Source organism: Chroicocephalus ridibundus, chromosome 5 (assembly GCF_963924245.1).
Source record: "Chroicocephalus ridibundus chromosome 5, bChrRid1.1, whole genome shotgun sequence".
NCBI classification, from domain to species: Eukaryota; Metazoa; Chordata; class Aves; order Charadriiformes; family Laridae; genus Chroicocephalus; species Chroicocephalus ridibundus.
Genome location: NC_086288.1, coordinates 11747098 through 11760989, shown reverse-complemented (window position 1 = coordinate 11760989; position 13892 = coordinate 11747098). Strand labels below are relative to the sequence as shown.

At 47.1% G+C, this 13892-nt stretch overlaps 1 protein-coding gene across 6 annotated transcripts in view; it reads left to right on the top strand.

Moving 5' to 3' along the window:
• The first annotated feature begins 11244 nt into the window (after positions 1 to 11244).
• The window catches only part of GAB1 (GRB2 associated binding protein 1), a 105198-nt gene continuing 102550 nt past the window's right edge, over positions 11245 to 13892 (top strand). For 2 of the 6 annotated variants that reach the window (XM_063335921.1, XM_063335915.1), the window contains exon 1: positions 11249 to 12099. In XM_063335921.1, coding sequence (XP_063191991.1) covers positions 12028 to 12099 — 72 coding nt within the window. In that variant the 5' untranslated portion in view covers positions 11249 to 12027. Of the gene's footprint in view, positions 12100 to 13892 lie in introns of all 6 variants that reach the window. The other 4 variants (XM_063335920.1, XM_063335916.1, XM_063335918.1 and 1 more) reach the window with 4 other exon arrangements.

The window sequence follows — 13892 nt, the reverse complement described above, 5'->3', positions numbered from 1 at the left end:
CCTGTGGGAGGCCAAGGATTAGCACAGAACTTAGTGTTGCAAACTCAGATCTTTCTGCTATATGACTGAGTTATCACGTACTAGGTGACTGCGGTATTACATACATGTAATAACAGACGTTATTCTTATGGAAAGGTTCACAACAGGTTAAAACATGAGGGGCAGGACAGCTTTCACAGAGGGAGCTGACTGCGCACAGGCAGTTGCTTGGGACAACAGGATGGCGATAGATCATAGAGTCATAGAACGGTTAGAGTTGGAAGGGACCTTAAAGATCATCGAGTTCCAACCCCCTGCCATGGGCAGGGACACCTCCCACTGGACCAGGTTACTCAAAGCCCCATCCAGCCTGGCCTTGGACACCTCCAGGGGTGGGGCATCCACAGCTTCTCCGGGCAACCTGTTCCAGTGCCTCACCACCCTCACAGGAAAGAATTTCTTCCTAATATCTGATCTAAATTGATCCTCTTTCAGTTTAAAACCATTGCCCCTCATCCTATCACTACACTCCCTGATAAAAGAGTCCTTCCTCAGAGATGGGTCACTGCCCTCCATCTCTGTATGCCTGGCTCCAACCCCACTGCCTCTTTCTACAGTTTTTGGCTAACTCTATGTGCCTGGCCTCTCCACCCTTCTGCTGTCCTCCCACCACTCACAACACCTTTCTCCCACAGCAAGAGAGTGAAGTTGCGTGAAGAAGAGTGAAACCTCTCTCTTCTTCTCGAGAGGGGAGTGAACTGAGGTGCCGCATTCATTTCACACCCCTGGCAAGCCATGGCCTCTTGACAGGGTCGTGAGCGCCCTGTCACACACCCTCTCCAACACTCAATGCTGGAATCGTGTCGCTGATCAAGTAAGCAACAGTTTTACTTCTTACCGTGCTGGATGACCTAGGCTTTGTGGACAAGGTGATGGCCTGAACAGTGAACTGGGGTTTTGTTTCCTTTGACCTCTACCTCGCGTTTCAGTCCCGCCAATGAGATGGGAAAAGTTCTTAGCGAGGCAAGAGAGACAGAGTCCCTTCCTGCTCACAATGTTTCTCAACCTCCTGAATCTTCCTGTTGAGCCTTCCCAGCCACCCATCCTCCTTCCGGGCACGCGGTTTAGCTTTCCTGCTAAACTGGAGGTTGCTGCTCCTTCAGGATGAAGACAATCATCTAAGTCATTTTTGCCCTTATCTGTGGGAAGGCAAAACTTGAGTTTGCCTACATTACTGAAAAGCCTTGTCCTGCCTCTATAGAGAAAATTCACACATTAGAAATATTGAGAAGGAAATTCGGAAATTAACACATTAGAAATACTAAGAAGCAACAAGCATAACAGTGAGTTTTCTTCAGCAATGCACTCTCCGAAGAAAAAAAAACAAGTCAGTGCTTTGCCAGACAAACAGATACAGTGTCTGTGGATTTTGTTGTGAAGTCACCCATTGGTAACTTTAAGACGCTGGTCTTAAAACTTTATGTTCAGGACAACATACTGCATATGGGGTTGTGGATGAGCTGTTTTCTTTATGGTATCTCCTTTTTGGGGAGATAATGTGTTACAAAAAAGCCTGTTTCTTCCTTCTCTCCTTCTTGCTAAAGTGTAGGGCAGCAGCACACTGGAAGAAACATCACAATTAAACCAAAGAAGTAATGCAGTAATGTCTGGCCACGTTATCTGCTCTTATTTGCTGACAGTCTCTCCTAGTGGTGTAGAACCTGGCACAGGAAGGGCTGACTTGCTGTGAGCCTGGCTAAAAACACTGGCTACCTACAGGCCAGTCTTCAGCTGCTGGTTTGCACCATTTTGATCAGGTCACAGCAGCCCCCCAGCTCCCACCGTCTTCCCACGCGCTGAGGAGGTGAGTTAACCACGGGCTACCCCATGTTTTCCTGTTTGCATCCTTCTCTCTGTTTTCCAGGAGGATTTTATTTGGATCAGTGATTTCTTCCACTTATAAAGGAAACACTGCTAATACACCTAGCTTCCAGAGGAACAGGAATACCCGGAGGAAGCTTTCAAGCAATCTAAAAACACTGGGAAGAAGCAGCATTAAAAAAATTAACATTAACATTTTTAAAGAGAATTCTATTAGGTGCTGCCCTTTAAAAAAACCCAAATCACTACCCAGCAAAATGCTGATCAGAATTGCTTTTTTAACATCCAAACTCTAAAAGTTTTAATTTTTCCTCAGGAAAAAAAAAACACCAGAGAAACACTTTGTGAAATATTTGGTGCATGTGATGAAAGACCTGAATGATATCTGAGGCCTACACCAATGGCCCTAGGATGAACCTCAGCGGAGGGCCTTTGTCCTATAGTATTTGTGTAACAGCTACTGAACGGCAGGAATGCCTGTGCCTGCCTGCCTGCCTGCCTGCCTGCCTGCAACAGTTACTGTCCTGGAACAGATTTCAGCACACAGCCAATGAAGCGATCAATTCAAGATTATGCCATAAAGCTGCGCCGTAAAAATGAATCTACGAAAATACATATTTCGTTCATGAAATACCAAATCCTTTGCTAAGGGCTTACATCTCAAAAACCACAAAGAGCTATCTGTCTGTGAAAGCCCGCAGTAAATATGGACAGCTTACAGATGAGCATAAGATTAATACTCTAGAAAAAATGGTGACATTAAACCCTTTAAAATATGAGGTAATAGTCTCCAGTAGAGGTAGAAGGATCAATAAGTGGAAAATATTTATTTTGGGGTCAAATGTATCTCTTTCACCTACTCATAAGTCTCCTGTGAATGGTTTAATTCATGTTTTTTGCAAACTGTGGCTTGCTAGGGAATTGCTCATGGTGATTATTCACATATCAATATTGGAGTTGTGTGGCTGATCAAATGAGCAACAGTTTTATTTCTCACCACCTTGGATGACCTTGCGGACAAGGTGATGGCCTAACCAGTGAACTGGGGTATTGTTATCCCCAAGGAGACAGTGCCAAGCGGAGGGACAGAGATAGGAGTGAATATATGGCGATTTTTAGGAAATTTAAACTTTTGCTTTTAAATACAAGCAGAACATTTCATCTGTTCACCTGCAATTTAGAAATATTTTTCCCATCCTTTGATTTTTTTTTAAATTAAAATATTTTTTTGTGCCTGGAAGAAGTAAGAGGCATGTGGCATTTCTGTTACACTACCAAGAAGCTACCTCTTAACACTCCAGATCCATGAAAAATGTCAGAGAGGGATCATTTTTGTGGCAAGGAGAAGAAGGAAAAAGTTTTTATCTTAGTGACTTTTACTGAGCTCTTCAGATTTCATCTGAATTTTGCACTGTTGGCAAGAATGAGTCCATACCTGTCTCAAACTTTTCTCTCCGCTGTCCCTCAGACTCATCTCATTGTGTATTACTGGCAACTCTGTCCTCCGGAAGTACTGGAAATAATGCACGAGAAAAGGAGCAATCTCCCTAAACAGTGAACCTGATCATTGTAAAGCTATGTGTAGTTGTCCTTTCCTCCGCTTTTTCCTGGACTTGGCCCAAGACATCCCAAAAAAGCAGCTGGGACCCCACTGTTGTCCTGCCATCCTCTTTCTCTTGCGTGTTTTCACATTGTCTTGGACATTGTGTGACCTTGGGACCAGGTCTTTCTCTTCCCCTGACAGTGGCATTACACATTGTCTAATCTGCCAGCTCCAATCTGATTTTTGTTTTCTTGTTGAGGAGTACAGAAATGTTTGGAAGATGTAATTGAAGCTCAGGCAATATCTTATGTTCCACTCACTTAGCTAGGACAGTCTGCTTTACTCCACTACAGTGCACTCCTGATGAGATAATAATTCTTGCCGGAAAAGACCAGATTGAGCCTGAAAGGATTCAGATCTGCAAAAAAGATTCTTGTGATGGAGTAAAAGTCCAGTGTGAAATCTCTTAAAATAATGATAATAATAAAAAATAATGACAATCTTGCAAAGAAAAAAAATCCACGTTCCCCTGTTTGGAAAGGCAGAAAAGATGTACACCTTCCTGGTTCATATTTTGGGGTTTTTAAATGATGGAGTGATCTTAGATATTACGGTAGAGATAGATAAAATAATGATAACGGTAGAAACACATTTAAATCTCCTTAGCTTCAGGCTTTGGAAGTCTCAAGTGAAAGCACTAAAGGTTTTATAAATAACTACAGAAAAATTGTGCCTCTCCTGTGTGCTCTGCCTGAACAAGACTGTCCTGGCTTTACTGTAGTGTTTGACTCTGGCTTTCAGACATTTTCATCCAATTTGTAAATTCATTAGTCCTCCCATCCCTGATATCGATATAGGCTGTTTTTCAAAATTCCCCAAAACGCTCAAATGAAATAAATAAATAGATAGATAAATAAATAAATATAATTCCCACGCAGAAGTGGCATCCACCTCCAAGAACATGGGTGCTTTTCTCACATGCTAAGGTTTCATCTTGCCTAACTTCATATGTCACAAGCATGGCTGTCTACCTCTGAGCTAGTTGTCTAGACTCTTGTTTATAGTCAATGGAGATAAACAAGCACTTCAAGAACACAGTTCACCTAATCAATTTAGACGTCTGCCTTTGGAAGAGATGAAATACGTCCTAGTTGCCTATATCTTGCCACTGACTATAAAGGAATATGCAAACCACCACGTTGTAGGTGACTACAGTGAGATGAATCCCAGCCTAGACGACCTGTACTGCCAGTTGGCTGAATGTAGTGGGGCTCCCCTTTGGCTGAGGCTGCAGGCAAGTGTCAGGACTGTCCCTGAAACTGCCCTTACTCCAGCAGAACATAGCAGTGTTGTGAAAGGCTCGCATCTCCTATTCTTCCAGTAAGATAAAAGAGAAGTAAATGTGGCTGGCTGAAGAGCGACTGCTTAGAATGAGCGCAAAGCATTTCTGATGGAGGCATCCTGAAGACTGCAGAGAAGATAATTTGTAGTGGTGCTAATTTCTCTGCAAAGTACCAGGTCCCAAACAATGTGAGTCTGGCCCCTAAAGTGTCACCCTGTAGTCTGAGAACATGTTAGAAAGGCACCCTCTTGCCATCGTCTCTGTCTTGTGATGGTAGGTCCTTTCTTTGCAATGTTCAGAGCCGTTTGTGCGTTCCTTAGATGGATCTCTCCTCAAAAGCATCTTTTTTTACCGCCTAATTTCCCTGGTTGTGACTGGATGTTCCTACTGGGTATCAAAAATATTCCAAGATATCTGGTGACCTTAATTTCTGGTTTAAATTATTGTAATAATTAAAATTTGGGAGCACTGCAGCATAGTTCTTGGATTAATCTGTTAGGGGGAGACAGGAGCTTCAGCTAGGCACATCTTAACCCTGCTTGGCATTCAGACATTTTTCCTTCTTTCTTCAGATACTTTTAGGTAATCTTTTGATTTCCCTACTTTATTTTCAAAATACCAGTTGCAAGGAACTGCCTAAGCATGGGGACTCGAACAAAGAAAGGTAAGAAAAAGCGGAATATCTGGTTGACATAACTTATTATTATACTTGCATTGTAAGCTGAATTATTGAAATTGTTGTGTTGTATGAAAAGGCTCTCCAACCAAAATATTCTCTGATATGAGCTTGCTTTTTTATGCTGTAACAAAACCCACCAGCCTGCAATATGCTCGTATTTCCTGCCTCTTAGCCTTTACCTGCTCCCCTGGTATTCTACATTGCAATAAATGTATCTTTTTGGAGGTCTTCAATACATTTTCCACCTTGTGTTTTGGAGGACAAACCATGCTCTACCAAACAGCTTGGGTGATGACTCTTGCCTATGCATAGCATTGGAGTATTGGTCTCTTATATGACCACGCATTAATTTTTTTTTCCTGAAAACATGGTCATTCTTATTTCTATTACAAGACCAAACCAAACGTGCCTGAACTATTAAGTTTCCATTATGATGAACTTGTAAAATGCTTGCTATGGTAGAAAAAGTCCACACATTTTTAGTACATGAGGACAGGTGCAAAGGTATTGTCCTTCTGGAGGGAAAATCTTGCTGATTAATTTTTGAACAGCACAGACCCGCGGAAGTTTCTGCATGGCTGGCCAACCAGCCAGCCTGCTCCTTCTTCCTTGCCCGCTCTAGAAAGAAAAGGGAAATTCCCTTGCACGAAGTCAGGTAGTCAACTGATCCCCGGGCAAAAAAACAGAGGACAAACATTTACCAGTGAATTTCCATTCCAGAAGTGGGAAGGAGAGTTTTCTACAAAAATCACAAAGAAAATCTCAATGTATTGCACCAATGCAGAACTGAAAAGTTCTGCAGTACACCCTTGCCTTTATTTGCCTACATCAATACTAAAAGGAATAACAGAAAAGAGACAAGGGTAGCTTAACCAGTAAACAACCCTGAAGCGTGTGGACATACAGCCATCTCATTTAATTATGTCTGGTTTGTATTACTTTCCTCAATCTCTTTGCCAAATAATCCAAATAACTACAATCTCAAAGAAACAGTAGACAGTGTCATCCACGAACGGACCAAAATAACTCTGTAGATTAAATTTACCTGGGAATATTTCTGAAAACAAAAGGGAAATATCTGAGATGAAAACAGATGTCTAAACGCAGGTTTTTTTCAAGCGTAAAAGAATCTGTCTTTTTGCACTGATTCATTGTTGCGTAAACACCTAAAGATGTTTTGGGACATAGTTTGACCTGCAAATTTTTTTATGAAATTAATTTTTTATTATTTGATTAGGTTTTTTAACAGAGTGTTAAGTCTCTTGTGTCAGAATGAAGCACAAATTTTGTTTCCAAATGTAAACGGAGGGCGTAGAATAGTTTAGGGATCACTATCAGGAGCCAGAGCTGACTGTGAAACTGCAGAGGAATGCATAGGTCTTCATCCTGCAAGTAGAATACAAAGTCAGGTGTTGTGGCGAGCGGTGTCTTCTAATGCGAGTCCAGAATTTCTAAGCTATTTGCATGAGAAATTAGCGTCATTTATAGTTTTAAAAACAAACCCATATGAATTTAATCTCCTCTTCTATCAGCTCCTGCTTCCTTTGTCGAGGCGGCTTGGCAGGCAAACCACAGGCAAATGGATTTCCACATGACCTACTTTATCTGGCGAGATATATAAATAGTCTACTCCAAAATTTTGGAGAACCCATTTAAACCACTTTGGAACGCACTCGTGAAAGAACACGAAGTCAATGGAGGAATGAATGCGTCTCGCGCGTGTGCTTGTGGAAGGGAGGCGGTAGCTGAGATGAAACCACTGTCAGAGCAGCCTGAACTCCAGCGCAAGGAACTGGAAGGTGGCACAAGCACCGTGACCGTGTGCGTAAATTGTCACATAGTAGGGCACGGCATCACCTTGGTGGTCAAAGTGCATTTTATTCAGCATTTTTTGGTACTGCGTAGTTGGTCACGGTAGCCGATCACGGTACTGTTTTGGATGGCAATGGCTATGCGGGATTTGGAGATGGCAACACGGGGAACTGTGCAGTAGCTGGGTCTGAAGTGGTTTCGGTGCTGTAGGCAGCGAGGATGGATCCTTTCTGAGCTCCTTCTCTAGCTGCTCTGCTGGGCACACCCTCTTCTTGGCCACAGGCAGCTGCCAATTGCATGCTCCTTTTTAAAAACTGGGGGGGAAACCCCTGCTCCCTCAGTAACCAAACTGTCTGTAAAATGGCTGAGGGCAGTGGATTGTTTTCTTGCTGCTATTAAAAAAAAAAAAAAAAAAAAGAGGGTGTAAAGCAAGGGAACCTTGTTTGAAAAGTAAGGTGGCAATTCCTCATGAACACCGACCGTTCACAAAGCAAAAGAGTGAGACTGATCCCAGTGGGCACATGAGACGGCTGCAGCTTTTTAGGCCGTCGCTGATACCCTGGCAAGGCAAAGAAAATCCTTCTTCCTCCAGGATTGGCCTTGTACAGAAAGACAAAAGACCTCCATAGTGCAGTTAATTGAGCTCAAAGGACTTTTATCCTCTGGGCTTCCCCGAGTAACAGAACGCTTGTACAGAAATAACCTGTGGGGACAAAGTGAGGGGAGAGGGTGGTTGTGTCCTGAGGTAGGGGTACAGCAGCCCCGCAAGAAGTGACTGCCCCGGGGGGGGACGCGGCACTTCCAAGCACAAGCCATATTGCAACAGAATTTTGAAACGGAGCACCCTTCGTGTTGTTTAAACTTTAAGAACAATACCATAGCAGGCAAACTAGCTGAAACATTCATTCTTGATGGAGGCCTTTGCAACTTTTATCCTAATTTCAGGAAATTATGCCCTAGCCTAATTTAGCTGAGTGTAAGGATTTTTCTACGTGGAGAAACCGGCTGGCATAATTACTCCAGTTGTGCCCACTACCCTCTCTTCATAGACAGTTTTACGGCTGTAAATATGCAGATGTTAAGAGTCACACGGAAATATTGTGCTGTTTATGCATTTCATTAGTGTTCTTAATTGCTTCGATTTACCCTAATACAGGATGCCTAAATTATGAACTGCAGAGCTTTGCTGGTTATGCACAGAAATCCACGGTATTAATATTGTTGGTTTTGCTAGCTGTTGGCTTCCTTGAGAAGATGGGTACAGCTACGTGCAGCCCTCTCTCAAGATGATTAGTGGGAGGACGGGTGGAACTGTGAACAGGTAACTCAAATGGTTGAGAGCAGAAAGGGAAATCCACTGCCATGACTAGAAAGGCAGCAGTCCGTCAGACAACACCTTAACCAGTCATTTGGAAACCTTTTTTTGCTGTATTATTTTTTCTTCAACTCAACAATCCAATAAAACATTTTAATGTCCAGTGTTGGGGCTTGTGATTAGGCTCAACAACAAGGTATGATCTAAAAATCAGTTTTTATTACTCATTATTTAACTCCATTCTTGACATTAACTCCTTTTCCCGAACCTATGATTTGTCGTTATTTGGCAGGGATGAAACCTACACACAAAGTTTGTCTCTGGATAGCTATTTTAAAGAAAATGAATTGGCAAACTAATATATGATGAATATATGAAAACTAATGCTGGACTCTGGGCTAACACCGGTCTCAGCGTGTTTTAAAATACAAATGTAATGTTTTGAAATTTGACCTCAGGGACAATTTTGTGTCTTTGGACCAGATAACTCATTTGGTTGGTGCCTCCATAGAGTCTGCGTAAGCCAAAAGACTCAGGCTTTCTTTGATCATCCCTCAAGACACGGGTTAATTAATGGGATTTAAATGAACCATTGGATCATGCTACAACACCCTAATGCTAATGGCATTTTTAGTAAGTTCACACTGATTCTACATGTTCTTGCTCTGGTGATACTGAATTGTATCCAGGTTTCTAAAGGAAACTGGAAAATTTTGTAGTCTTATCTGACACTTGCAAAGAACCTCAATTGTTGAGATTCTTAAATAACAGCATTAGTGGTTTAAACAAAAGAGATATACTGAAATCGAGCTTGAAATCTAAACCTAACAGTCCAATTTGAGTTTGTGCTTACCAACTGCATGCATCAAACCACTTTTTTACTCTTTCCAACAGCCCCATTGAGGCAGCTGAAATGATGATGTGCAGAAACGTACGTGAGGATGGTTCGGATGCTAGGATTTGTGCACTTTTGACATTGATAAAGCCAAATATTCACCTTTTTTCTTATTTTCAAATGTTTTTGGCACAATATCTTCTTCTTTGACGGTCTTTCTTTTAGTGCATGTTAGTGTTTTACCTGTCATAATTATCATGAAAAGATTTGTGGTGAAATTGGTGCACTGATTTTAATTACTCGAGGCTTTCACCTTTATTTTTCCTGTTATTTCTCCAAATGCCCCTGTTAAAAAGCTCCAGCCGCTGCTTTGTAACTTTTTAATGCAATATACCTTGACGAATCACAGCAAGCATCGCAGCGCTCCCTTCAACAACGGCACACTAGGGGGACTATTTCTCTGCAGTGGAAGAGTACCGGGGCTAAACAACCACCACAGCGGGCCCATACCAGAAGCCATGGAAGTCAAGTAATCTGTAACCAAAAAAAAAAAAAAGGAAAATTTTTTTTTTTATTTGGAGATCTTTTCTGGGAGAGTGGAAGGACAGAGCGGAGGTGTTGAATGAGTTTGGTCTTTCCCTTTTAATTGAATAGAGTTTAGGATTGTCCTGTCTTTTTTTTTCCTCGTTTTGTTTATTTTTGGGGTATTTTTTCTGTGCGAAGACAGACCAGAAAGCCCTGCCCGGAGGGGCTCTCCCAGGAGAGGAAAAAGGGGGTGCGAAAAGGCACCGCCCGCTGGGTACACCCCCGGCTGCCAGCGGCGCTGGGCCGGCTGAGGGCGATCCCCGCCGCCTCCCGGCAGCCGGAGCTGTGGCGGCGCTCGCCTCGCCCCCGGGAGGTGCCGCCGCCGCCGGCGGGGCCCGCTGGGGGCCCGCCCCGCGACCGCCCCGGCACCGGGGGCCGCGGCCCTTTCCCAGCAGCCCGCCTTGTAGCCCACCCATACGCCACTTAAAAATAACGATACCACAAATACCGCTGATCAATAAGCAGGCACGAGCCGACGAAACTTGATATTATTTTTTTATTTTTTATTTTTTTTAAATTTTGGTGGGTTTTCTGCAGGGAACGGTGCTGTGGAGCGGAGGGGTTCGGTGTGGAGGGAGTGGGGGGGTGTCTGCAGTGGGTGGGCACTGGTTACTCCAGGGGTGATTTAAAATCCCTCCGACGCTTCTCTCCCCGGTGATCGTGTCCCGCTTGTCGCCGGCCGGGACCCCGTTACAGCTTCTTACCGGGGAAGCGCCATCGCCCCCCGCCCCGGGGCAGGACCGCACCGGCGTTTCGACCTTCTGCGCTCACACCCCAACTTTTTAATATTTTTTATTTTTTTTTTTTTCTAAGGCAGTTTCAAACTCGCTAAGAGCAGTTTCCTGTAGGCAACTTGTTTTTAAGGCAGTTTTCAGAGGGCTTTTTGGCTTGTTTTTTGTTCCTCCCATCTCCCATTGAACGATCCTGCGGGGGGGTCCAGAGGAATCACCATTTCAGCCGCGATTTCTAATTAGCTGCTATTCCAACGGCCACCCGCTTCCCAGCACCGCCCTTCGGAACCCAAAACAAACCCACCCCCCACCACCCCCGGCCCGGGGTGAGCTTGGGGCGGCGGGCGCGGGTCGGTCCCTCACCCCCTTTCCGGGCCCGTCCCCTCCCCGCCGGCCGCGCCGCCGCAGTCCCCGCCGCCCGCCGACTACAGCTCCCAGGATCCCTCTGGGATGCCGCCGTCCCTTCTCCTCCCCTCCCCTCCCCTCCTCTCTCCCTCCCGGCCCTTGTTGTTTGAAAAGGCTCCGGCGGAGTTTTGGGGGGAGCCGCCGCGCCGTGGCTCCTCCGCCCGGGGCGGTGCGGTGCGGTGCCTGCGTCCGGCGCTGTGGAGAAAAGTGGGCTGGGGGCGAGGAAAGGCGGGAAGGGGAGAGGAGGGGGACACACGACGCCGTGAATACCAGGGTAAACCCCTCCCACCCTCGCTGGGAGGGAGAGGACTCAGCCCCGGGGCTAGACCGACCCAGCCACCGCCCCCCGCCCCGCCCGGAGGTGAAGCGCTGGCCGATCGCCTCCTCCCGGCGCCGGGGGGAGGAGGAAGGGGAAGGAGCAAGTCCGGGGAGCGGCGGCCGGCGCGGAGCTCGGCCCGGCGGCGGGGCGAGGGGAGGGAAGGGGAGGAGAAGGGGAGCCCCCCGCGGCCCTTCCCCGGCGGGAGGGTCCCGGCGGCGGCGGGGGGGGCGGTGCCAGCGAGGCGGGGCGGCGGCTGGATCCTGCCCTGGGACGCCGGAGCCGGAGAAGTTGCGGCGGGGCGGCGGCCGCCCCTGTCGTCTCTCCCCGATGTTCGTGTGACTCGGCGGCGGCGAGGAGGAGGGAGGGGGGGGAAAGAACCTCCCGCCTCAGCCCCGCTCCGGCTGGTTGTTGTGCGTGAGAGACAGACAGGCACACACACACCGCTCCCCCCGTCCCGCCCCTGCCCTCGCCCCGCAGCCCCGGGAGGCCGGAGCGGGCGCGGTGCTGCCGCCGCGTCTCGGGGCTCCCTCGGCCCGGCCCGGGCGCCGCCGCTGCCGGAGGAGGAGGAGAAGGACTGCCCCGGCGGGCAGGCGGCCCAGCCATGAGCGGCGGGGAGGTGGTCTGCTCGGGCTGGCTCCGAAAGTCACCACCGGAGAAGAAGTTGAAACGCTACGTGAGTGCCCGCTCCCACCCGCGGTCCCCGTTCCCCCCCACCTCAACCTTTCCCTTCCCCGCTTCTCCCCCGCCGGGGCTCCCCGCTCCCGCCCGGCCCGGCCCGGCCTCCCTGCGCGGTCCCTCCCGGCCGGGCCCGGCGGACGAGCCGCCCTCCCGGGACTGCTGCCCGGTGCGTCCCGCGGGGCTTCCCCGCCCTTTATTTTCCCTTTTTTTTTTTCTTCACTTTCTTCTTCTCCTTCTTTTATTTCTTTTTCCCCCTTACAAAAGGGGCACCGAGCGGTCAGATGTTTCTGCCCTGCTTTTATCGCCTTTCTGAGGGGAGTCGGGAGAGAGGGAGGGGGGCGGAGTTTTTTCCGTCTTCCCTTTGGATCCGGGCTCGGTGTATATATATATGGTTTTTTTTGTTGTTTTTTTTTTTTTTTTTTTTTTTTTTTTTTTTAACGTAAACACTTGCCGCCGCCCCGGTGCTGGGGCCGGATCGGAGGGGAGGGCGAGGGGCGGCCCGTAACCGGGCTCGGTGCGGCGGGACGAAAGTGTCTGCGGGCGGGAGAGCGGCCGGAGCTGTCGGGCCGGAGGCGGCGGGAGCCGGGGATGCCCCGGGAGCCCTCCCCAGTGCGGCCGGGGGAGGGGAGCGGGGGGGGGGCGCTTTGCCCTTGGGACCGGAGCCCTCATACATTGGGGAAAAGGTGGGGGTGGGAGCAGGGAGTTGGGAGAAAAGAGCCTTTTTCTCAGTTGAAGTCGAGCCCGCTGTTGCTCAGGAGTAAATAACGTTGGCGAGAGGCTGCGGCGGAGCTGACACCGAGTCCGCAGGAAAATGGAGCGTGTTTGCTGAGAGGGCAGATTTCGTGACAGCGGTGCCGCCGTGCGCCGGGGCTCCCGGGGCTGGCGGGGACGCCGTCGAGTCACGTAGGAGGAACGGGGTGATGCCAGGAGTCATCCCTGCCGAGCCCTCTCCCCTTGGCACCCTTGGGACGCCTCACGGCATCTGTGTAATAATTGGTACAAAATGTTGGGCCACCTCTTCTTTTTTTTTTTTCTTTTTTTTTTCTTCCTTCTTTTTCCTTTTCTCTTCTAAAACCTTCATTTAGCTGGTTAGGTGGTATTTAAATAGAAATGGCCTTTATAGTTACCAGCGTTTCGGTTTTTATTTATTACTTTTTTTAAGCAGCTAAACCTTCCAATTCATTTGAGAATCTGTGAACGTGGGTCTTAATGTCACCATGTTATTTTCATCTGTTAGTGATTAACAACCACTTCTCGAAGAACTGTTGCCGTTACAGACAATTTTTTTTAAATGCAAGGAAATTGGTGAAATGAGACTCTTTAGAAATGAAAACATAATATTAGGGGTAGCCTGTTCCCTGGTTCCCAATGGCAGAAATCCTGTTCATGCAAAGGACACAGGATCAGACTCGCAAAGATAGCATCCTGATGGGTCATGGCAGGGCTGTGCTTCCCTGCCGAATCGGACACGGGCAGTATTTTTGATGGATCCTACACGTATGTGTGTATATTCACACAATGCTGCTTTACCAGTGTGTAGGAATTAAGAGCAGTATTAATGGTTTTAAAGTTTGAATAAATTTCCCGCTCAGGCTCTAAATCATGTACAGTTATGCTGCTCATTAGAGGAGAGTGTTGTAAGCAAGAGTTTGCCCTCATAAGTCTATACCATAAATCAGTCCCTAAATATGCTAGCTTTTTTCCATGTAACTGGCCTTTTGCTGTATTTATAGCTCCATTTCCATACTGGAATAAGATCAGAACCTTTGAGAGGAAACCCCTGACTAC